This window comes from Catharus ustulatus, chromosome 2 (assembly GCF_009819885.2).
Source record: "Catharus ustulatus isolate bCatUst1 chromosome 2, bCatUst1.pri.v2, whole genome shotgun sequence".
Lineage (NCBI taxonomy): Eukaryota > Metazoa > Chordata > Aves > Passeriformes > Turdidae > Catharus > Catharus ustulatus.
This window is the reverse complement of record NC_046222.1, coordinates 71996557-72022428: the sequence shown is the minus strand read 5'-3', so window position 1 is coordinate 72022428 and position 25872 is coordinate 71996557. Positions and strand designations below refer to the sequence as shown.

Here is a 25872-nt window from a genome sequence, read left to right as displayed (position 1 = left end):
ACATACTGCAGGTTAAGATGTTTCCAGTTAAGCTTGTGGCTTTTTGGTGAATTTGCTTATTAGGAAACCAGACCTCTGTGCTTTTCATTTTGAAATGGTGCTGGCTTGTTCTAATCCTTCTTTGCTTGTCAAAGCCCTTTAAACTACTGGCTCCAGTCCATTTTTTTCCATAAAAGGGGATGACTTAACTATATTTGATGCCCTTAAGACTGAAGGCTTGTCGAGATTTGTTGACTGCTTGACACTTGTATTTTAACATACTGGCTGTGCGCAGCAGGATGTGGAAGCAGACTGGAGGAAGGATCACTGGACTGATCTCACATTGTTGTCACTTGGTCAGTCGGTAAAGGAAAGAGAGGCGAGAAAAGTGGGCTTTCTCTGTATATCAGGTTGGAAGAGCAAAATAATCTGTCTAATGCATGAACAGGATTAAGAAATAAAAGTGGTGGAGCTGGTGAAAATGGCCCTTAAATGCAAGAAGCCTTTCCCTGTTAGCCCATCCCAGCTGTAAGCTTTGGTTTGGTACCAGAGCCTATGGGCCGGGGAGGGATAGTAAATCTGCCTGTGCTAAATATGGCCCTGTTGGAGCAGTTTGAGTATTAACCCTTTATGTGTATTCCCTGTGGGGATTTGTAGAAATACCTACATGCATTTTTTAATTTACTTTTTTTATTTTTTAAAACCAAGCTGTGAAGGGTCTAGTAGAGTGTAGAGCAGACGTTGTTTTCACCTCCATATTTTCTCCCATATCAACTTCAGGCCTATAACACTGATTTTTGTTCTGTTCTTTTTAAACTGTAAATGCACACTTAGGGGATTCTTATTTTCAGTGGTTTACTTTATTATCTATAAAACTTGGTCTGTGTAACCAAAATTTATGATTTTTATTTTTATTGACTTATATTACTTTTTCCCATATATATTGAAATTGGTTTGATGATTTCCTTTTCCACCCCAAGAGGCTAACCTTTATTTGGTTTTTCTAATCTTTAATTCATTGCCTTATGAAAATCATCAAGTTGCAACCTGCTGCATATTATAAGTTTGAATTACAGTTAATTAAAAATAGATATTTGTAATGGGTATTTTAACAGAATCTTAATTATGATAACTCTACAGGATGCAGCTCGGTAGGGGTTATCATTAGGATGATGACATTTGCCACTTGTGGGAGTGTAAGTTGTTTGCAGTATTCCTTATGTTTATTGCAAAGACTATTGCAGCTATATCTGCTTTTAATAAAATCTTCTCAGAATGTCTTAACATTCCAACATGCAGCAAAATTTGCTGTTTGCTTCTGGACCACAGTCAGTACTTTGATTGTGTGTGGTGGTGTTAACTGGAGTTTGCTCTTGTGGTGACACTCTCATAACAAAACCTTTCCAGTAGGAGAGCACTGTGTGAGACAGGTTCTGTTTCATGGTGTCTTGGAGTAGGTAGCACCAGCCACTCTACAGCTAGCAGTGAATTCAGGGTATTGAAAATTCAGAATGTCGAGAATGGGGAATATTTGTGCCTAATGAGTAATCAGGAGCACAACTTAGGATGTAGAAGAAATAATTAGCTTTTGTATTAAAAAGGAAACCCAACCTTGAAATCTTTCGTAGTAATGGATTAAACAGCAGGATGGAGTCAGGATTTGGCTTTCTAGTGGGAATAAAGCCACTTTCAGTGAAACTGAGAGGGTTATTGTTGGATTAGTGCAGTGGTCTGCCCAAGACTGAAGCTCACGGAAGAGGATGAAGGGGGAGCTATGGTAAGAGTAGTGATGAGGGTAGGTGGCACAAGTCACAGGAAGAGTGTTTGGCTCGCAAATTCTACATCACCTTGTTTCTGTAATTTTAAACTCTTCTGAAGCCACAGAATGTCAAGCAGTGGAACATGAGACTGCTCATTCCATGGGGCGAAGGCAGGGTAGTTTGGTTAAAGTGTGAGGTTTTGAAGGTGCCAGTTATGGCACCAATGCTGGGGTGTGCATGGAGTCAACTGCATTTGAGCTGCAGAAGCTGCCAACTCACCTACCAGAAGCCTATTCTGGAAGCAGGGGAGGTGGAAAGGTGTGTCCAGTGTTTGAGAGAGGAGCACTTCCCTCCTGGGCTAGGATCCTGTGTCTCAAGGGTGGCTTAAGGGTTCATGAGATTGAGAGAGATAGGAGGATCCTTAAGGCTTGAGATGGACAACTGCAAGGTTTCTGTGTTGGAATAACATGGAAAGAAGAAACTGTCACCAAAGTGGGTAGTTGGTAGAAAAGGCAGGGCAAACTTCAAGACACTGACAGTGGATGATGGCCAACTGTTTTAAATGGGTAAAATAGCAGAAGCTCTGTTGGCTTTTTCTTACATAATTAAATTGCAGAAATATTTTTCAATAGTTAATCTAATTAATTATGGTTAATAATAGTTAATCTAGTATTTACTCATAATGGCAAAATGCCAGATAGGTGAATTCCTGGCAATAAGCTGAGGATGGGTATAGTGCCAATGCATCTTCAGATAACGTGTCTCCTATTGCCAGTTGAACTGCTTTAAGCATTTGCAGTCATGTATCATGTCAGGTGTTACCTGCAAGTCAAAAAAGTAATCAGAGGGAACTGATAGAAAAAAAAAAAAGCTTTGATTGTCAAGGAGCTGTTGAATTTAATCCTCGGAAGTGGTGAGCTTAGTTGTTCATGTAATTCATGGTGTTCCGAGTTGGGATAGTTTGTGGGGGTTATGGATTGTATGGATCATGGTGGTTAGGAAAGGATAGTTTTTTGGGTAAGAAGGCATGCTTAATTCAAAACAGCATCCATATTGTCATACTGGTTTTGTTACACCTGGAGAATTTAGGGGGAGGAAAAAGAAAATGTTTCTCTTCAGTGGTATTACCTCTGGTTTTCATGTCTCTTGTGATTAATTATGTTTATTAATTTATTTGTTGCATTCTCTTCCCTGAAAGGTAATTAAATATAAGTCCACTTTCTACTATAGTAGCCGGAAGTATTGGGAGCATAAACTTTGGATTGATTTCTTTCACTGGGGTGACACAGAGCATGGGATAAGCAGCCTTGCCAAGTTAATGAAAAAACTTTTTCTTTATAATTGTGTTTCCCCGTGAAATACAGGATATTTTCATGGCAGTGTTTTTGAATCTCATTTAGTAAATCAGGCAATGTGACTTTCATACCATTCTCAGTTTCTGATTTTTGAAATATTTTTTTATGGTGATGTCTATACAACTGATGATCTTTGGTGTATAGGAAACATAGCATGTCTGGTGCCACCAGTTCCTGCTTGAGAGTAGTACTTAACCTGCTCAAGTTACTTTTCTGTTTTTCCTTCTTCCCCTCTAAGCTGTTGTAAAAATGGGATGCTTTTCCAAGTCCTCCTGGCTTCATTGGAATGGTGTCTTCTTAAGTCTTAAAGTTTAGAGTGTTTGATTAGGAAAACAAAGGAACCCAAGACTGATTTAAAAAAAAACCCAAAGCTCTTAAAACTTACTTACAGTAGCCTTCACTTTGCAGACAGCTAAGTACTGTTTTATTTAAAATGGTGTTTTAAAGAAGCAGTCGCTGGACTGGCTGCAGTGACAGTGACTCAGGCCCTTACACTGCCTCTTTCTGTCCTTTAGCTGCAGAACCATGAAGGGCAGCTAGCACAGGTGTAGGTGTCTGTCAGTAGGTGAGATGAACCTGCCACGTGGCAAGAACTTAAGCTGCTAAAGTTGCTCTTCAGGTTATGCTTTCTGGGCTGTGAATGTGAACAATTGTCAAGCCACTCTTAGGGGAGTTGTTTGCCCATATTGGTCTGCAGAATGAAATGTCACTGTCTTGCTGCATGCAGATGGCGAGTCCTGCAGTCATCTCAGTAGGAGACTGGAAAATACAAATTACCTTTGGAAATCAGGCTACTTCTGGATTTTGGGCTTATGTGGTCAGATTTGCAGATAAATGTCCCCCTGGAATACTATATGAAATTGTTTCCCAGCCATCCCCTTCTCCAAAGGGGAGAAAGAAATATATTTCTGTCTAAGCAAGGTCAGGAAAATAATCAGGGCATCTGCATGTCCTGTCAAGAATATGAGGGCTGTTGGAACAAGGAGAAAAATGACAATGCCTAGGGAGGCTGATGGCATATGATACAGGTATGTATTGGGGGGCTCACCAAACACATGTACCATTTCCTAAGGTTAATGATGGCTTTTGCTGAGCTTTTACCAGGTATTGGGAAGCTTGAAAAGCTGGGATGGAGAGTTTTCAGTGGAAATTCTCTAGGATCAGTACAGAGATAAATTTTATTCTTCTCATTCCTTTTGAAGGCATCAAGAACATGAGTATGCTTCAGCGATTGTCTCTGTATTTGAAAGTGCTACTAAAAGATCAGTAGCTGCTGAATCCGGTAGTGAAGCTATTGCAAACTCGTCAGTGCCTGATGGGAATGTTGTATTGATAGATTTTGGGATTTCTCCCTTTTCTGTACCTTTTACCTCTAATACGCTGAGAGGTGATGATTAATAATAATCCCAGTCTGCACTTTTAAGGAAGGGCAGACTAGGAGAAAAGACATTAAAAATTATTAATTGAAACACTTGTGGTCAATTGATCAATTTTAGAGAGTGTACTTTCCTATTAAAATAGACACTCATCATCCACGTTTGTAGGATGCCAGCCAAATAGGCTCCTTATATTGATTAATAGCATCACTGGTGTCATGTAGTGCCCCTCATTTCGAGCCTGATTATGTAACTACATAATCATATAGACACAATGCTGTAGATACCATGCTGTTTTCTTGAAAAAACATTTCACTGATATACTTATAATGGAAAGCAAAAGAAAAGGCCCAAGTTGTCAAAAATAATGTTGGAATTTGTTGTGAGTTGTGCAAAGGAGGAATAGGACCTGAACATTATTATCCACTGTGTAGAGCAGGGTGCATTCAGCTTATGACTTTGTTTCTTGGAAACATAAATTCTGAGTCTGGAAGTTGGGTTTCTTCAGTATGTATCACAACCTGGAATAGCATTTGCTTGGTTTTCTTTGCTCTTTTTCCCTTTAGGGTAATTTACTTGAGGGTAAATTGTGGAAACCTGTCCTCTCTTAGATGCTATGACTGTAGCTGGAGAGGTCAAGACCACCTCATAACTTTTGCCACCTCTGCTTTGGAGGATTAAAATAGGATTTTTGCTAACTTATCTTGTGTTTATTGACTCAGTGAGGTAGAAGTCGCGTATGTGGGCACTTTTGAAGTGGTACCCATCTCCCGGCTGGGGCTTGGTGGGATGAGGTGTTGGCTCTTGCTGCCTACACAGGCCTTGGCAACATCAACACTGATTTTACAGCCACCTTCTGGTGATGTATAAACTTGAAGCTTGTTTAGCTTTTCTGCTGCTTGTGGGAACAATGTTGTTCCCTCTTTTAAAGGAATTTTAATGAGCACAGCTCTGGTTTTGCTTATTCTTTAAGTGGCTTTGCTGTGAAAGTTGGCTCAGAGTGCTTGACACTGTGGTAGAGGGCTGCACAATATTTTGTCCGTGGTGGGATGGTGGTTAGTGCTGTTTTTTAACCTGTTTTACAACATCTTGTGCATTGTAAAAAGGGAAGACATGTCAGGGTTTATGTAAGCTGCTATGTAGTGTTACATTTTTTATTCCTTCTCTGATTTTTCCATTGTCCTGATGTTCCCTCTGAAGTCAACTGTGAGGATAGACTGTAAAAAAATTGAGTCACATAAGGTCAGTATTTGCCATCTGAGGGAGAATTAATCTGTTTCAGGCATTTCAGACTTTATTGCAGGCTAAACTACCAGTAACTCTGTTCACCACAGCTGGCTTGACCACAAAGCAGATTTTGACACAGGTTTGCAATGAAGTTGTCATCATTCCTTTGGACTTGTAGTATGAGGCCTTAGGGGTTCACCCACCCTCCCTCAGATCAGGTAATCCGGAGGTTGCCATCACATTGAGAAACATCAGAGACATGGTCCACACAGAAATTGTATTCCTAAGTAAACTGGTTCTTAAGGTCTGGTCATTTCATTTGTAAGTGCATACAAGTGTGAGGATTATTTGTTCTTCTGGTGGTCGCTGGGATTCAGCAGCATTCTAACAGAAGATAAAGAAAATCCTGGTTTTATTTTTGGAATGAGTTAGAATATAAAACATTATATTGCAACTTTGAGAAGAGTGAGTAAGTGTTACTGCCTGTACTTCATGTAAAACTGGCTCAATTCTGGACTGAATACAAACCTAGTTGGAGTAAAAGCATTAAACCAAAAGTGGAACAATGGGTGATAGTATCTGGTAGTGCTAGTCTGTATTATTAGTGCAAAATAAGAGTAGGAAACCTATAAAGTTAGGACGTTTCCTGTGCAGCATCTATTGTCTCAATCTAGTCTTGATAGAACTCTCCTGGTGGAGAGGTTGGTCTTTATCCCTACTCACACTATGGAGATACGGAAAAATCACCAGCAGGTCTCTTCCCTCTTACCCTCCTTTAGACATAAACAATTTTCCTGTGGTTTACCTTCCTTTTCATTTGAAGTTTGACTTCATTTTTAGTACACTTAATCGCATTTGTTGCATCTGAAGTACAAACACTATGTAGAAACAGAACATACATAATCCCAATCTGAAATTAGGAATAACCACTTTAAAATATTTAAATATTATTCTAAATACTTCTTTCAGATTGCCCTCATGAGTACAAATCTTGAATAATCTTTATATGGAGAGTAATATATACTGTTTGCTGAAGAAAGAGGGAAAAATGGTCTGAAGGGAAAAAGATGACTTTTAAAATTAATTGCAGTTCTTTGCGAATTCAGAAATGGAGTTAGGCTTTTCATCCAAGCTTTAAAATGTGTGTTGAATGATATATTGGAAAGTATACAGTAATTTCACGATTACAAGCCGCACCTGATTATAAGCTGCACGTCTGGGTGTCGGCAACGTTTAGGTCTTTGTCCATGTATAAGCCGCACCGGATTATTAGCCGCACTTTTGTTCACAGCGAGGACTCGCGTGCAACAAAGTAACAAATTAGTAATGGAATCGCGGGATCGCTCGCCCTGGCCCGGCGCTGCCCCGCAGTGCCGAAGGGAGGGAGGCATGGACCCTGCTTGCACCCACGGCAGCAATGGGAGGGGGAGGCTCGGAGCCCGCCTTCACCTGTGGTGGCAGCGGGAGGACAGCACAGAGCCCGCTTGCACCCACGGTGGCAGGGCTGGCAGCATGGAGCCCCCGCCTCCCCGCCCAGGCTGCGGGGCTGGCGGGAACCCGCCTTTTCCCCCTGCGCTGCTGGCACGGAGCCCCCTGCCGTGCAACAGCGTAACCAATTTGTAACAATCACACAATCCGGGTTTTAATGGCAGGTGCTCGGCTCGGCGCCCTGGCTGGCACTTCTGGGTTTGGAAATTTCCAAACTTTTTTAATATGTTGACCGCTCCTGAGTGTAAGCCGCATTTCTGGGTTGGGAGCAGAATTTTAGTCAAAATGGTGCGGCTTATAATCGTGAAATACCTTCAGAAAATTATTTGCCAAAGAAAACCTAATTCACCCAAAATTTGTGACTGAACATATGCATATTTTTATTAATCTATACATATGCATTTTTATATATACATATACATGTGTGTACTTATAAATATATGTTAAAAAAAGCTATAATTTTTGTAAGAAGAAAAGGCTCCTCTAGTCCTTTGACATTGTGCACAGGCTGGTAAATAGAATTTTAACTCTAACTCAGTTTGAACTGTGTGCAAGAGTAAGGTGGTAATTGACAGACCTTGTCTTGCACTGGAACATGAGCATTTCCATATGTGAGAGAAGCTGCCCAAAGTGATGTGTGAGTGTGTTTGTCACTGTTTTATTTGGATATAATGAAAAACAGTGTCATTCTGTTTAAGCTACAATTGTGAAGGGAGTATCAAGGTTTCAGAGCTATCCATTCAAGCAACTGTTAAAGTTTACTACTTTTAGAATAAGAAGTCAAGGAGTAGTATTTGACTGTGTTTTTCTCTGCTCCCTGCAATTTATTGCACTCTTCTAGATTGACCACTGATTATTACCTAAATTCAGTCACTTGAGGACTCCACTACTTTTTCAGAGTTTAACTAAATCCTGTTCTATGTTTATGATTTTATCTGTGTGCATATACACTTTCTAATATCATTTGTGTACATTGATGCAGTAGCAAGGCTTTTAAAGTATTATTGAAAGGCATAGTCTTTTTCTGAAACTTTAACAGCTGTCAAACCAGACACTTAAGTTCTAGGGAGAAAAAATTGTTCTTGGAATTCATCTTGAAGACTCGGGTCTGGGATTTTACCCTTGAAGCTATTCAGTTCAGAATAATTCATTAATGTCAAATAAAAGACCTTGTAAAGAATAATGTTTATTCCTCTAAGCCTGTCCTGAAAGACTGTGTAAGCACTTCATGAACGTTTACTATAAACCTTTTAAAGTGAGGAGTGGGAGGAACATGGCATGATGGTTATGTGTTCGGTTGATTTATTGTTCATCCACATTTGGCCAACTGTATGCTTTTTTCTGTGGAAACCTGTTGTCAGAATATAGTGGTTTAGGGAAAAGCGTCCAGAAAACTATTGCTATATGGTCAGATAGCCAAGGATGTATTTACTTGTGCTGCCACAATTGCAGTGGCACCGAGATAGTTCTGGTTTGGCATGAATATGATGGAGGCATTGTTCCATAAAGGCTCAGCAAAAACTGGGGTAGATGTTTAGGAGGAGCTGTATCACTCCCATCCCAGACTGCAGTCTCCTCATCTTAGGTGCCCTAGGGACCAAGCAGGTGGCAGAGTTGCTGCTTCTTACTTTGAATCCTAATGTACTTTGGTACATGTGTGTCTCTTCTCTGTTCTAGGTGTCATTCTTTGTGGGAGTCTGGATAAATATTTCAGTCTTTAGGAGTTCAAGAGAGCTAGGTATCACCTAGCAACAAGCATCCCACTCTCTACCTCCCGCTTCTCTTTACTTTAATAAAAGTATCTGAAAATCAGGAGTTGAAGCATTAAGGTAATTTTCAGAAATATTTTGAGCAAATTAGATATTTTGTTATGACGTTACAGCAGAGCAACAAAGATGTTGGAGTGGGGGCTGGCATCTGAAAGTTAGTAACTGTACTCTGTTCGAACAGCAGTCACATTAAAAAATAGCAGAAACTTCAGCTGGAGACAGAATAACCTTTACGATTGCAGTTGATAGGATTCATAGCAAGTGATCCTTTGGTCTTGTGAGGTCTGCAGTTACACTTAACATAAACTGAATGAGTTTTTAGGCTGTACGACGTGGTTTGTCATTCAGCTTGTAATAACGCCTGGTGGGACAGTGCCTTATGTTGGAATTTAAAAGAATTTTTTTTTTTGCAGACAGCTTTGTGGCAAAGTGTATTTGCTAGTTTCAGTTACAGTGGTTGGGTTACAGCACTCAGTTTACAAAGATCCTGAGGACGAGACCCAAATCAGGAAAGGAGGACACTTGAAGTGCTGTTGAAGAAGACTTTGGGATATGCTCAGACCACAACTGTATGCCAACATCTCCTATCTCTTATCAGTTTTAAATGTCAGGGACTGTTGGGGATCTGTAGATTGTGGTTAATGTATGTTTTATCTGCAGCTTGTGCAAAATGTCACTCTATGGAGTTTATGAATGTCCCTGCAAGAGTCAGAAATTAGGGGGAAAAGGATGGGTGTGTGGCTACAGTTATTACAAGGGTAGTTACCCTTAACATTGGGTTGAGGATAACCTGTGTTCCCTCATCTCTGAATAGTGCTGAACTGAGCTTTCAGAGATTTTGCCTTACTTGATGGCCAGGGTGGTCTTGATGAGTTTGGGAGAAGTCATGCTGTTTTTGGGGAAGTTTGGTGTGACTCAGGGCTTTCGAATGGGGTTATGGAAGTCAAAATACAGATCTAAGAGCTTTCAAGAAGAAAAGTGCATACTTTAAAAGTAAAATAGATGATGTTAGAAGGTGACTGATAAGTCCCCTTATGCCCAAATAAGGAGTTTCTTTTGTGGAGGGAAAAGTTAATAAATCCCGATTCAGCAAAATTACTTAACTTTGCAAATTAGTTGGTTTTTTCCAAATAAATGTATGTTCCCATACCTATCTGAATTAGAAAAGAGTAAAAATGGCACAATGAGTAATTTGTTACTGTATCAATGTGAGTGTCCTTTAAAATTATCGGTATGTAAAAGATAAGTAGAAGTGATACCAATGCAGACTTATTTTTTCAATTAAGTAATGTGGGTTTATATTGGTGGTTTTATATGAACTAATGCAGGTTCGAAAGTGTTCTATTTGTAGTGGTACGGCTACCTCTCCACTCTTAAGGACTGTTTTTCTTGAAATATGCTCAGCATGATTGCCCTGAAACTCTTGTCATGCTCCTTATTGTGGCCCAGGAGTCTTGCTCATCTATACCAGGCGATGGTCAGACTGGTCAGTGTGGGACTACCAGGACGTCTAATCTGATCAAGACAGGTTTTCAAAATGGACTAGGTGTAACCAAATTTATTTGGTTTTTTCTTGCTGTAGAAAAAGGAACCTAATCTTTGGTGACATTCATAAGCTTTATAAACTCCCTGGGTCTGAGACTACTATTTTAAGGTGATAGACTTTGGTTAGAAGAGGACATCATTCTGTGTTTGTTACTTAAATTTCATTCTTTCATTTGAAAATGATGTTTTGTGCTTTGTTCTGTGATTACTTAATGCCTTTTTGACTTAAAAGTTTCAAATTGGAAATATTGTGCAGGTGTCTCATTGGGTAGATTTTCTTCTGCTATGAAATTGGCTTCATGCAAATAGAAGATGTTTCTACTTGGACTTCAGTGTCAGATTCCATATTTCTGATAGCAGAACAGTAATATTTCACTGTAACAGACTGAAAGCCAAAGTCCAAAGTAATGGTAGTGACACATGGCAGAATGAATGGTCCCTTTTTTCATAGGTATTTCAAAGTCCTTTCGTATGAAGTCAAAGCTTTTCAGCACTTTTGAAAATGAGGCCAAGCATTTGCAAAGTTGCTAGTTAAATGTCATTTTCAGAGGAAAAATCTCCTTGAAAGCAGATTAAAACAGAAGCCCTTCCGTAGAGGACAGCACCCCAATGGTGCAAGGATGTGGGCAATTTAATGCTTGTTAATTGTGCAGACCTGAAGAGAATTAAAAAGCAAACCCAGTTACTTGTCATTGCTGAAGGAGTAGCTTTTCCTTGAGGAGGACCGTTGGACACGATTTGATAATACAAGACCAGCTGCAGCTGTGGCTGGTTTGGATAGTGGTTTGTTAGTTCTGAAACACAGACCCGTGTTTGCTGTGTCACCATAGCCACCGTAACATAATAGGACTCCAGTGTTGGTGTGTAACTTGAAGCTAAGTTGTGTCGTAGGAACATGTGTATCTGTGTGCATGTAGAAAGGAGTAATGATGAGAAAACCTGGAGAACTGGAAACAATTAGAGGTCAAACACTGTTTTCCTCTCATGGAGACTCCATGAAGCTTTTGGATACTTTGTATTTTATTTAAAAAAGGAAAATTACTAAGTCATTTCCTGTTCAGCTTAGATGACCACATCATGTAGGTGCAGGATATGGAAATGTGGTTCAGTTTTCCCATTTTTGGACAAGAGCATGGAGGAAAGAACAGATAGAAATTCAAAGGTGGTTCTTTGAGAGTGCAGTTTTAAAAGAAAAAAAAATGAAATCTACTGCATGAAATTTTTAAGTAATCCAAATAATGCCAAGGGAGATTAACAAAAGGGAGAGAGTCTACAAGATGCACGAGAGCACGAATGGTCTATGACAGTGTGCTTACAGGCTGTATTAGTTAGGTCAGTGTTTTTGGTGATTTTGCAGCTTTTTATAATTGATACAAATATTTGAAACTTACTTTCTTTTATTAAACTTAATATATTCTTAGAAATAATATCTATGTGCCTGATGTTTAGTCAGTATGACAGTAGCACACTGTATGAATGGACTGTTTATATTTTCTTAAGGGAGTTTCTTGTCTTCTTTTCACTTAAAAGTTCGTATATTTGAAAACCTGTCATGTTGTCATATATACAGCAGTAATGAAATACTGGAATGTGGTTTAAAATCAGGCAGGTGATGTTTTACTGGTATTTGAAGGATGACCTTATTTTGAATGGTAGAAAAATAGCAGCAGATTGTTTATAATAACTCTGACAGCAGATTTAGATTCTTGACTTCACACCATTTCCATTATTAAGAGAGACATATGTAAGTAGCATTTGCTCCCAGATACATGCATATATTCTGTCAAGGGGTTTAAGACATCCTGTCTATTATTTAAATTTTGGACATCTGAATATTTTTTTCTCCCCCAAGGCTTTTTTAAGAAGTTGGACTGCTGAACTTGTTTATTTTCTTAAACCTGAAGGACCCTCACAAAACATAATATAATATTTGAATCTCTGTATGCTTATTTTCTTTTATACTTTAAGATAGAATCATAAGATGTTTTGAGTAGGAAGGGACTTAATGTTCACCTAGTTTCAACTTCCTTGCCGCAGACAGGGATGCCACCCCCTAGGTCAGGTTGCTCAAAACCTCATCCAACCTGGCCTTGAACACTTTTAGGGATTGAGCATCCACAGTTTCTCTGGGCAGTCTGTGCCAGTGCCTTGCCACCCTCACAGTGAAGAATTTATTTCTAGTATCTCATCTACATCTCTCCTCATTCAGTTTGAAACCTTGTCTTATGGTATGTGCCTATGTAAAAAGCCCTTCTCTGCTCTCTTGTAGCCCCTTTAGGTACTGGGAAGTACTGTAAGGTCTTCCCAGAGCCTTCTCTTCTCCAGGCTGGGCAACTCCAACTCTTTTAGTCCCTCTTCACAGGAGAGATGCTCTAAGCCCTCTGTTCATCTTTGTGGCCCTCATAACTGAACTAATCATGTATCTAGGAAACCCTGAAGGAAATACATCTTCAGATTTTGTAGTGGCCTTGGACAGGTTTTTTTATGTGTTACTCTTGGGATCGTGCATAGTATTTCTGGGAAATACAGTTTGAAATATTGGTAAAGAGTGTTCGTCCTCTGTAGGTGCTGGAAGGCTTACCTGTAAATGGAGAGTACTGGTACATAATGGGCTCAGAAGACTAATTAAAGCAGTTGGGATTTAGTGAGCTGAAATGACAGCTCAGAAGTTACATCACAGAGCTTTGACTAAAATCTTTACTTAAGAGGAAACATAAAGCTTTGTCCAATATACTTTGTTGTATTTATCTGTTTTTGTTTTAAGTGCTTATAAACTTACTGTTCTTCTGACCTCTGTTTTACTGTGGAATAGATGTCTGTGGTTATATTTTTCTGTATTTACATACCCTACATATTTGAGAAATTATTTAATTTCTCAGAAAATCCACTAATTAAATTATTTAATATTTTATTTTTCAGGATTGAAGTGGACCTAGGGACAAATGGATGACTGAATATTCGTATGAAGAGGAAAGCCATAAAAGTTGGTTGATGTTTTTAGAGCTGTATGCATTGGATGTATTAATGCCATTATCAAAAAATCATGCTGTGTTACAAAACAGAATAGCTTAAATTACTGGCCTGAGCTTTGTATGCTGTATTGTCTTAGAGGCAAGGGGATGCTGTAGCTTAACAGGTGTGGCTTAGTGCAGTGTTTGCTGACAATACCCAAATGTTCAGCAGAAAACCCAGCAATATGTTAGGAAAATGGGTGATTCCTTTGAAGCCAGGTGTTTGAATGGGCTCACATATAGTGGTGTTCATCATTCTTGCATGCAAGGATGAAGGGAGAATTAGAGGGGTGTTGTCTTCCATTAGACTACAGACTATGGTGTTGTGGAGCGGCACTCAGATTCCACATTGTTTAAGAAGTCAAACAGGAGATGATCTCTTTGAAAGTTTTCTTGGTGCTTTGTTTTCTTGTGATAGAGAGAAGGTTGTTTTACACGGCATTTTCTGTGATAGTTAAAAAGGAAGAAGCTATTGGTGGACCTCCATGACTGGCTACTGTTTTAATACACCAAGCCTTGAGCTCTGCCAATCTTGAGTTATCGGTGACTGTGAAGGATAATCTTTTTCTGGGATGCTATGATAAGCAATTCCCACCAAGGCTGTTTAAACACAGCTCATGCTGCCTGTGGATTTACACCAGAGCAAATGAATTGTATTGACAAATGCAGGATGTGGTACAGTGGGATGCAGGGCACAGTCCAGGGGGATGCTGCGCAGCAGCTTGGCTAAATAAAGCATTCTCAAGACTCAAATAGTCAAGGAGGCATGTAATTGTGGGAAGCCTGTTTCCTTGAGAGCTTCAGTCAACGTCTGAATCCCAGTCAGGAGTGGAAACAAATGAAAAACTAGCAAAAAATCCAGGGTTTTTTTTTTCAAAAGCACAATATTAGTTCAGTACAAGAAGTGTAAGTCTACAGGTCTGTTAACTTAGCAAAGTAGTTCAAGAGGACAGAGTCTTATTTTTCTCAGGGGATAATTCAGTTTTATCAAGCTTTTAGTGGTTCAGAAGTTTTGCAGTTTATGAACTACTGACCTGGATACAGAAGTGTGATTCCTTCTTGGGTAAACTGCTTGAGTCTTCACAGCAGGTAGTGGTCATGCTGATTCCAGCTACCTCCAAATTCACAAGCAGCATGAGATTTGAAGGAATCATCTGTGTCTTAATTTTGTCTCCTGAATTAACAACCAGCAAAGCAATCTTCACAAGCATCCATAGAACATCTGCTTTGTATGCTGCAGGTCCCAGAAAACACCTCCAACTTCTCAGAGCCAAATTTAAACCCTGGTAGAGACAAAGTGGTATTAGTAGCTGTGCAGTAATGTACACAATTTTTTCCATGGGGTCAGGGGTCCATATGCCCACATATGAGGCAGCAGTTGTTGCGTACTAAAACCAGAACACAAAATCTTGAGGAATTTCCCTTTGGTTTGACTGCTGACAAGTCAGTGGCTGCTGCTCATACCAATGTCTAATAGCTTGAGATGGGCCAGCATTGTGGCAGAGCAAACACTTCCCTGCTCAGATCTCTTGGTTATGAATAGCAGAGTGAAAAACTGATACTGTCCAAACCTTACTTACATCTTTCAGAACTGCAGTGATAAAATCCTGTATCTACAAACTCAGGGAGGCACTTCACTGACAGAAAGTGTGAGAGAGTAAAAATGCCAAACTAATTATCTGTAAGGTATCTCTGGATATAATTTTGTTGCAGTTACTCTTGATGTCCAGGAGACAGCACAGAGCAGTACTACCATAGTGTAGAAGTGTTCTGTGTTGGATTGAGAAGTAACTGGGACAGGCTGTGTCTTAGGTATTTGGTTTGGGAAGTGACACCAGGGCAGAAAAAATTAAGGATTTATTTCTTGAGAAGGGCCGTCATGCCCAGAATCTGTGCAGAGCAGGAATGGCTTCCAGATTAAGCAAAAGCAAAAGACTCTTGAAAGAATTTGACCTTTTTTCAAGTTTCTGTAATTGCATGAGAGCTGTATCTGTTAGCTCAGCATCGCTGTTCCTCTCTCTGCTTTTGCTTTTCTGATTTTGCACAGAGTGGTGGAATGAGGAAGGAAGAACTGGAGAATAGGGTGACCTCTTTCTTGTCAAGCCATAGTCCCACTCTCTCATGCCCTTTTGATAACATCCCACAGGGGAAACTGCTCAAAATATGTGCAGATAAGGAAGGGTGGGGGGTACTGAGTTATTTCTTAACACGTTTTCTGTTTGGCAGCCTTTGCAAATGTAGGACTCTTGAGTCCTGCTGGTTGTCTGTTGTATTAGGAAAGTACCGTGACTAAATCATATCACTGAATAAGAAAAAAATGTGGTTACATGGAGGAATTCAAAATTTGAGGCTAAAAGTTCCTTTTCTGGGAAGAAATAATTCCAGAAAACTTAAGCAATAGAGGTGGAGAAGGCTTCTCTGTGGTCACTGTTAAGATCAGTTGATAAAGTTCTGGCTCCAGTAGGGAAGAGATTGGTTTTCAGCCAGCACCCTGCCTTAGTTTTTGTTTTACTACTCCTCTACTAATGTAGTTTTGAAAGATTTTTCACTGCTAACATGAAAATGTTGGTGTATTGTTGGGAGTGTAAACAACTTGCATTGCACTGTCTGTATGTTACATTGGTATATGTAAGGTCTTCCTTGGTCTACCTCAATGTATATGTAAACAATGGTGTTGTATAAATAAGTGACATCTAAGCATATATGCAACTGATGAAGGAAAAATGAACATAATTATTTCTGTCTCATAAAATAAGGTTAGATGGATATCTAACAAAAAAAGGAGTATGCTAAAGTAAACCTAACAGCAAATATGTGTATTGAATGCATGCTGCTTATCATGCTTCTGCATTTTCCATGATACTAACAGCTGCATTCAGAGGTTCATTTGTCATGAATCAGATATTTAAAGTCTATATTTTTCAGTGTACAGTGGCTGAAAGGGGGTGTAGCGGGGGTGAGACCTGTGTAGAAGCTGGCAAAGAAATGGGCAGCTGAACAGGGAAAAGCTATAGCTCAAAGGTTCTGGGCAAAATAAAGATCAGAACTTCAAAACCAAGTAAATAGAACTGAAAGAAGGTCAGAGAGCAAAACTAAAGGGGGAAAAGGTTGTTCAGATTGGAAAAGCACAGATTTGGGTTGTACTTAATGAGTGGCCATGGGTGTAATCACACCACTCACACTGTGGTTTCATGAACAGCTTCTAGAAATAACACTGGCCAGTCTTTGATCAGGTTTAATGATGTTCTAAGTTATTTAATGCTGGAAAAGTGATGACCAGCACTGAGTTTAATGGTGTAAGGATGACTCCTAATTTTCTGTGTGTCATATCTTTAAAAAAACCAAAACCAAACCAACCAAGAGCAAACTTTTGCTCAGCTGTTTAGAGGAAGGGACTCAAGGAAGTGTTTCTTGAACTGTTGAAAGCCCACCCCATTTCAGAAGTCTCCCAATCTCTTATGTGCCCTTGCCTCACCTCCTCTTGCTCCTGCGTGGAGCAGGCGTGGGAGGGTGCAGAACCTGCTGGCTGCTGGCTAAGCAGGGTCTGGGGCTCAGCTCCGTGTTCTACTGCAGGCTGCAAGCCTCTGGGTCATCTCATCTGACTCAGGAGCTACCTGGTTTTGTGTTTGAGTTTGGATTAATTGGACTTCATCTTTTTGCTTTTTCATACTTTTTAAAGTGTGGTCGTGTTAAAAAATGATTTTTTTTTAAACTGTATTTGAGAATGTTTCAAGGAAGTTTTATGGTTTTATTTGCATAGTCGGGATAGTGGTAGCAGTGTGATGATATATTTGGTTTTTCTTGTCAGCTGTCCCTTCTGTATTGCAAAAAAATGCAGTTTTTGTAGAAAGAAAGTGACTGGGCTGCTCTTGAGGGGTCTTTCTCATCTAGCGTCATTCAGTTGATTCTTGGAATATAATTATGACTAGAAGTGTCAACTTGGTAAAATATATTAATCTCAAGGGAATTACTTTCCGCTGACCATCAATCTATCTTTCTGTCATGTGCTTTTCAGTTTAGATTACTCTCAGGCACAGAGGCTGTAGTTTGATGTTTTGTCTTAATTCATTAAGATTATAAATTAGTTGGATAAAACAATGTAACAAATGACTACTTAAAAATGACTGATGACCCCATTCAGCAAGGCAGGGGGACTGTGAAGTTCTTTTGGTTTCATCTGTTGTCTAGCATTTATCAAGATGAGTCCCTTAACAGTCGATTGGTGGTTGATTTTTAATGAATATTTCACAATGTAAATAGATAGCAGGCAGTTGTCTGGAGCACAGTCATATTCATAGGACAGACCTGCTTTTACTTGCTGTCACTGAAAAATGTAAAAGTTGCTGAAACTGTAGAGTGGGAGGAAAGCTTTTCCCCAAATCTTATGTTGCGGAAAGGGAGGAGCAGCAGTGATTTTCTTTCTTTTCCTGTTCCTTACATCAGCAGCCACATACTGTGCTGTCTCTTGCTCCTGTGTTTTTCCACTGGGTGCTGGAGGGTTGTGCATGGTGAGCACTGTAGTTTGCTACTGTAGGCTCAACCCTGCTGCAAGTGGGGTGAGGTGAATTTGGAGCTGATGCCCATGGCTGAAATATTGCTGGGGTCATTTCCAACACTGATATTTTCCAAGGAGAAAAAGGTATTTAAGACGGCTTGCAACAAACCACTTCAGCTTTTTGAGTTTGCGTATGAACTCTTTGCTGTTCTCCTTGCATTTGCAAAGTTATGGAATGATTTCTCAAAAGATCCCGGTGTTCTTATTAGGCTTTCCTAAGTAGTACAAAATTCGTGTCTACACAGCTCATTTCTTCATTTCTGCTAGACAGATGTTTTCATAATCTAAATGGTTTCTTGTTTATGGATCCTGGGTCTTGGCTGCATTCCATTAATTTCCTAACTCTTTTGGTGACACACATACGTGTAGATTATGAACAAATCATATTTAGTTGTTGGCTTGTGATCTGACCTTATTTAAATACAACTGGGTTATGATTTTGGGGATTTTGTTTTTGTATTTCATTTCTGCCAATGTGGATAGGGGGTAAAACATCCATGGGGTATCCTAACCATGGCTTTTAAGTCATGTATAAAAAGTACAGTAGTTTCACAAATACAAGCCACACGGATTATAAGCCGCACCCCCGGTGCCTCGACAATGTTGCTGTCTTTGTCAATAGATAAGCCGCACCCCGAATATTAGCCGCGCTTTCGTTCGTAGCGAGAATCCGTGCGCAGCTTTCACAAATTGGCCAATTAGTAACAGGACCGCGGCATAGCGGGCTTTACTGGCTCGGGGCGGGGCCAGGCAGGCTCGGCCCGCTCATGGCTGCCGACGGGGCCGGGTGGCCCAGCTCAGCGCCACGGCTCGGCGGGGCTGGCCGGGTGGTACTGCCGCCGCCGCCGGGCTCGCTGGCCCCCCTCTCCCGTCAGCACCGCCCCGCTGCCACGTTCGCTAGCCCCGCCGCCGGGTTCGCCGGCCGCGCCGCGCCGCGTTCCCTAGCCCCGCCGGCGGGCTCGCCGGCCGCGCCGCGTTCCCTAGCCCCGCCGGCGGGCTCGCCGGCCGCGCCGCGTTCCCTAGCCCCGCCGCCGGGCTCGCCGGCCGCGCCGCGCCGCGTTCCCTAGCCCCGCCGCCGGGCTCGCCGACCGCGCCGCGTTCCCTAGCCCCGCCGCCGGGCTCGCCGGCTGCGCCGCGTTCGCTAGCCCCGCCGCCGGGCTGCCGCCGCCACCGCCGGGCTCGCCGGCCGCCCCCTCCCGTCTGCACCGCCGCCGCGTTTCCTCGCCCTGGCCGGCACTGCAGGCCCCCGCACCGCCGGGCTCCCCCACGCTACTGGCGCCGATTCTGCTGGGCTTCCCCCGCTGCCAGGCAGCCCCACCCGCTGGCCTTCCTGCTTCTGCCATGCTCCCCTGCACTGCTAGCCCCAGTTCTCCCGGGCTCCCCCGCCCTGCTGGCCCGGGCTCTGCCGCCCCCCTGCCCCGCCCTGCTGGCTCAGGCTCAGCCGCCCGCCCCCCACACTGCTGGCCCCGCCTCTGCCAGGCTTTCCCACCTCTGCCGGGGCCAGCCGGGCTCCAGCTTGGCTTGGGGCTGCTGCGGGCTCTCACTTCCGTGTTGGCAGCTTTTAGAATTTTGTTAATGTATTAGCCGCCCCAGAATATTGGCCGCACTTCCGGGTTTCCACCAAAATTTTGGTCAAATTGGTGCGGCTTGTATTCGTGAAATTACTGTACAATATATTTCAGAAGTGTTATTTTACTAGTTGAAGATAACTGTGTTCTTTTTGCACTCTGACTCTTCAGAAAGGCATAGAAAGTAGGCACAAGGTGAGTTAGATTTGCTTTCTGCAAAATCTCAAGCTTTGCTCTAAAATCAGTACAGAGATATTAATATATTATAAATAAGGTTGTATTTTAAAATATAGCAAAGTTGTCCAAAAGGCTTTGGGTTCATAATTGAGAGAAAAGTCTTTGACTCAGTAGTGGGTGTGCAGGGTTTGAATCCAGTGTCTACACAGACTTCTGGTCTGCTTGGAGCTCCTGTGGAATATTTCAGGTGCACTGGTTTTTGAATTAAAATCGTTTTTATTAAACGGTTTTTTGAAATAGGAAGAATGTAGAATTGCGTAAAAGAGGATGGCAGCAATTTTCTTGTGAGGTGATATGTGGGGGGAGTAAGGCAGCCCATATTGTAGTGCAGTTCAAAGGAGGATAGTTTGTCTAGAATTGACAAATGTGATAAAAATGTGGAATATTTTAAACGTTCTTTTCACATTTAAAGTCATTAAAATTACTAAATGTCATTGTAAAGCAAAGGTAGATCTTGCTGGCTTTGCCTGGATCACTTTTCTATGAAGAGATAGGTGGTTAGGATGATCTGTGGGTAGTAAATTGTGGATGTAGGTGAACGCTACATTCAGCACCTACTGACGTAACTCAGTTCTGTGGAGTGCCTTTTAAACTACTTCTGAAAGTTAATAGTTAACCCTTTATGATCTTATTTAGTAAATACGTTAGCATCTATAATTTGTATTACTTGCTGCTGTTGATTGTAAGGCATGGGGTGTGGTAACTTCATTTGATTATTTAAGGTCATAGGGAGCTTTTAAATGCAGCCTGTGATCACAATCCTCCTGTAAATATTGCTTTGTTTTTTAAAATTCAAGGATTTTTTTGGTTGGGTTGAGGGTTTTCTTTGATTGGTTTTAAATTCATATCGAGACTGAAAAAACTTCATCATGAAAAGACTGGCAAGAGCTGAGTGCAGTTAGCAAAAACTAGCCTGTGAGCATAAAATAGCAGATAGCTTTATAATGTGGGCAGAGGCACCCTTGGTTCCCATTTCTAGTGTTGAAAATATGTGGTATGTGTTGGTGTTCCCTACTGGGAGGGAGAGATGTGTTAAAAACAGAGTTCCTGCATCTCAGGTGGAGCAGAAACTGATACCATGACCTCTTGTCACCACAATTTGTCTTGTAGGCTATATATATGAAGTAAAATGATGGAAACAGCCTCAAGATGTAGATGAGAAATTTTCAGGTGAGCATTTCCTCAGTTCTGGCTATACTGGTTTAGCTTAGATCAGGAAATGCTTCCATGCTTGTCCTGGCACAGCAGGCTTTGTTTCACCTAATGGCATTGCCCAGGGCTTCCAAGCTAGGTGACTTGGAAGAAACCGAGTTTGGTGTTTCAAACCACCGTTTCAAACCACTTTCTTCATTTCCTTTTTCAGCCTTGACACCTCTTCTGGGGACTAGCTCTAACTGATGGGACATAATCCACAGAGAACTAGATCACGAATGCTTGGATTTGTTCTTTTGAATTTCAGTCATTTTGCTGAAGGCTCCTGTCTTCTGCTAGTCAGCAGAGAGCAGTAAGCATCTCCAGAGGGCAGTTCTTCCCATGGGATTTCTTTATCTTCCCTGGAAGGACATCTCTTCTGCCTGCAAGATATGATGGTACAGACACTATGACTACATGAGGCTCCACTCTGCAGGACTCATTCTTCAGCTCTTGGGTTTCCAAAACACCCCTGAGCATCCCTGCTCTTGCAGCCTGACTTCTCTGCTGCCAGGTGTTCTCTTGGGAATGAAAGAGCAGTCACCACGCACATTTCACCTTTTAATCCTAGTGCACTTAGTGAACAATTACACTAATTCTAGTAATGACTAAATTTATACTATTCCAGAGAAGGAAGCACAAGGCATTTAATTTCAAAGCTGTTTGACAAGACCATTTTGATGTGTGTATTTTCAGAAGTATGACACAAGTTTCTGAAGTGCCTAATGGGGAGAAAAATGTTTAAATTCATACTCTCAGGTTTTCAGTTTCCAAGAAACAGAATTATCTTCATTTCTGTTAAACGTGATCCGTCAAATAAAACAATTTAAAAACATATTCAGGGCTTGCTACTTCAACTTATTTAATAATGACCTCTTTCTGATCATTAGTTATAAGCATGTAAGTTTGCAATGAAAGAATCTTCTCTTGTGTGGAGATATTAATTCTCAATATCATGAGGCATCACAACTAATTGCATTTTGGAGTTAGTCTTTTGTTTGTGATGAGGAGGGGAAGAATCTTCTCCATCTGAACAGTGGTGCTGATTAGGATACATTGGACCAGATACTTAAATACTATGTGTTCTTGTTTTCTTTTTCCTACATATCTGACAATAAGAATTTAGTGGTAGAAATAAATGCATTTAGATTTTAGTATTTTTGCCATCCTGTGGAGAACATGATGTCAAACAATGGCAATTTGTCACTTCTTATATGATGGTGTAGAAGAATGTGTTAGAATTCCATAGCTAGCACATAAGGAGAAGACAGTTTAATACTGATATCCACTGCTAACAGACCTGAATAATGATTTCATTGGATATGGTATTTCCTGTACCCAAGGACAAGTGTCTAAAAGAGAAAACAGCTCCTGGTATTAATCTGAATCTCAACTCACTCTTGTGCTTCCCACATGGTGATTCATTAAGTCTTTCTTGTGCAGAGGTCTGGTGATGGGTCAGGAAAGGGCAAGTTCTCCGCTTTGAGGCTGTCACCTTTTTTTGAAATTTGCTATTTACTGAAGTTTTTTGGTGTTCAGTTTGATGGCAGTCAGCTGCAGCTGATTGCAGTCAGCTGTGATGGACATGTGGGCATAGCTCCACTGAAACCTAAAGCCTAGGCTTTCAAACACTACAGTTAACATGCTGAGTTTCTACCTCAATTTTTAAATAATATAGAAATATTTCAGTATTTGTATCAGAAAAAAAACAAACCAACCTCAACCACTAAAGCCTAAACACATGATCAAAGGTGTCTTAGAAGTAGCAAGGTAAAAAACATTGTTTTTTTCCTTGCTTTTTAAATTTTTTTTTTTATTTAAGACTATGGTACAGCCCTCAAAATCCAAACATTTGGAGTTCACTCTGAGTTTCATTTAAAATCATACAAGCTTGGGCTTATGTGTTTCTGAAGTGAGATGGCAGTGAGAATCTCTTGCAAGTTAAGATGTAAGGAGTGTCTGTTGGTCTTAGGAAGATGAAAATTAACTTAGATCTGTAGGTTGTCTTAAGTGCAGTGGAACTGAGATGATGTTTGCTGAACTACTCTTTGGAGATTTACATAATGGATGAGATACAGGAGCTCCAGGCAGTGTGACAGTGGAGTTTATCACAGGATATAAAACAAGTGAATTGCCTTAATAATCTCTACAGAAAGTAAGGGTAATCTTTTTTTTATGTGGAGAGTCAGAGAGTTCATAATATCCTGACTGTTCATGTGTGAGGAACCAAATGTTTCTTTAGGACATCCTGAATCCATCCAACCATCATGCTTGCTTATTGAGGACTTTCAGAGCTCTTCAGGGAGGACAAGCAACATACATCTCTGAAAATATGCCTTTTATGCAGTAAAATTGGGTGATAATTCATGACTTAATATAAGATGCTCATAACAGGTTGGGTAATTATTCTAACTGCTATACATTTAAATAAGTAATTTCACGATTATAAGCTACACCATTTTGACTGAAATTTTGGTCCGAACCCAAAGTGTGGCTTATAATCACGTGCGGCTTATATATGGACAAAGAATGAAAAGTTGCTGTTTTAGTTTGGAGGACAGGTGTCTGCTGAGAAAGGCAGGAGCTTCTCTTTGAAATGGAGAATGTAAACCCCCTCCCTCCAAATTATTATAATTTTGAAATCAAGGAGTTTTCAGGCAAAAATACGGGAATTAGGAATAACAGTTCTTTTCTAGGGAAATTAAAATAGAAATACAGTACTACAAAGAAACAAACTCCAAACCTTGACAAAGTCAGAGTACAACGTGACACCCCGTCAGGCAGGGTGTTGGTAGCAGTCCCATTAAATGGTGGCTGCATCCTCCTGCAGTGACAGATGTGGCTCAGTTGGAGCAGTGCTCCTGTAGAAGGTGCAGTTTCCCTCCAGAGGTCCAGCAGTGATGTGGAGAAATCCGATTTTCCTCTGGAGTCCAGTGGAGAAAGGGGCTCCCTTAGTGCCCCAAAACCTCTGTTTTTATCTTGGTAAGAAATGTTGGGCTCTTCCCCCTGGCTGGAGCAACTTCCAATCGGATGCAGTAATTTTATCAGTCACACAGTGGGACTCAATGGCCATGAGCATAAAATGACTGGCTGGAGGAAGGATGGGTTGTGAAAAGATAAAGAACAATGCCCTGCCTGGTTTCAATGGATGGCCCATTAGCAGAATACCTGCCATGGAGATAAGGATCACTGCCCTCCACCCTCAACAGATGGTGATAGAATAGATACCTTTTATCACACTCTGTATTGTAACGTTCGGCTTATAATCAGGTGCGGCTTATGTATGGACAAAGAACAAAAAGTTACTGACACCCAGAAGTGCGGCTTATACTCAGTGCGGCTTACAATTGTGAAATTACTGTATATGAAAAGCTTTTATAAACCAAACATACCTGCTGTTTAGTTCTGTAGTGGTAAAGATAATTTCAAAAGTTTTAGAACCTTTGCCGTTTCAAAGAGGGTGAATTTTGGAAAGGAGCTTTAATATTAAAAGGTTGCAGAATTTTAATTTTTTTATCAAATTTACCCACTTTGGTTGGCATGGAAGTTTGTTTTTTTACTTCAGCTGTTAATATCTTTTCAGCATGGAAAATTGACAAAGAAACACTGGAAAAGTAAAATAGTTAGGTGTAGGTGGTAATAACACCCAGCTCCTGTTGTATGCTTTTCAGCTGTGTATTTAGCTTCAAGCAAGAATCGGACTTCTATGTTACTTGGAATATAAATGTGCCATTGCTCTTTGATCTGTAGCAAAACTTCCTAACGATCAAGGCTACTTAGCACTTTTGCTTGAAGGAAAAGATTTACTTTTGGGCATAGCAAGTTTCCAGAAGAGTTAATGATGTCCTTAGGTTCTGGTTTTTGTGAGCTGCATGCAGCTTAGGTATAAATCTTACGTCAATTGCTAGTTTTTCTGGAAGAACCTGGGCAAGTAACTCATTATAAAATGTTGCACAGAAAAAAAGTATTTATTTACCTAATGTGAAACCAGGTTATCAGAAAAAAAGTCATAATTTATTGAATGTTGTATTATGTGAGTTTCTACTTTTGTTAATTAAAAAAAACATATTTTGACTGATTTCAGCAGTGATGGACAATACCCAGCCAATCTACTAGATGTGCTGTGCTCCAGACTTAATTCCCAGATGCAGACTGGGATTAGTTCTTCCAGATTTCCTCTGGATACTGGATAGAATTTTTTGTTTGTCAGTTGAGATACAAAGTTACATTTTCCTTTTTGCTGGTAGGGTTTGTTTTTCTTTCCCTCTGTTTCTAGTAAATGTGTTATTTCTGTCAAGTCACAAGTCTATATCAGTAACAGTTACTACAGTGTGGAAGGAAGGGCACCAAAGTGACAACCCATCTGCTTATATTTGCTGGTGTCTCTCCACAGTGCCAGCCTGGTAGGATCAGAGACTGAGGAATCTTTTATAAGAATGGAGTTGTTTTCATCAGAAAGTGTTTTAAAACACTGAAATTCTTCCACCCTGTTGGCTCTGAAATCTCCCACGTGGGGATCTTTAGAGTAAATAAATAAAAGATCACACCAGGCAAATGTGATTTAAAGTGTTTGTAACTGTTCCCCAAACAGCCGTAAAATCCTAAATATGATATGAGGAAGGCAAACAAGGGGAAAAGTTCAGCCTCTAGACTTTCTATTTGGACTGTGTAGCTATGCAGCACCAGACCCTGTGGACATAGGAGAGGATTCTGAAGAGTCCTGATGTACAAAGGATAAACCCCCAGGTTAGGACAGCTTCCTCATGCCCTGCTTCTCCGCAGCTTGTTCTTCTTGAGATGTGTATATATTT

At 40.7% G+C, this 25872-nt stretch overlaps 1 protein-coding gene across 5 annotated transcripts in view; it reads left to right on the top strand.

Moving 5' to 3' along the window:
- KLF12 (Kruppel like factor 12) overlaps nt 1-25872 on the top strand; it is a 238090-nt gene that overhangs the window by 51203 nt on the left and 161015 nt on the right. For 3 of the 5 annotated variants that reach the window (XM_033052030.2, XM_033052032.2, XM_033052034.2), the window contains exon 2: nt 13419-13482. In XM_033052030.2, coding sequence (XP_032907921.1) covers nt 13462-13482 — 21 coding nt within the window. In that variant the 5' untranslated portion in view covers nt 13419-13461. Of the gene's footprint in view, nt 1-8869; nt 9015-13418; nt 13483-25872 lie in introns of those variants that run through there. The other 2 variants (XM_042779019.1, XM_033052031.2) reach the window with 1 other exon arrangement.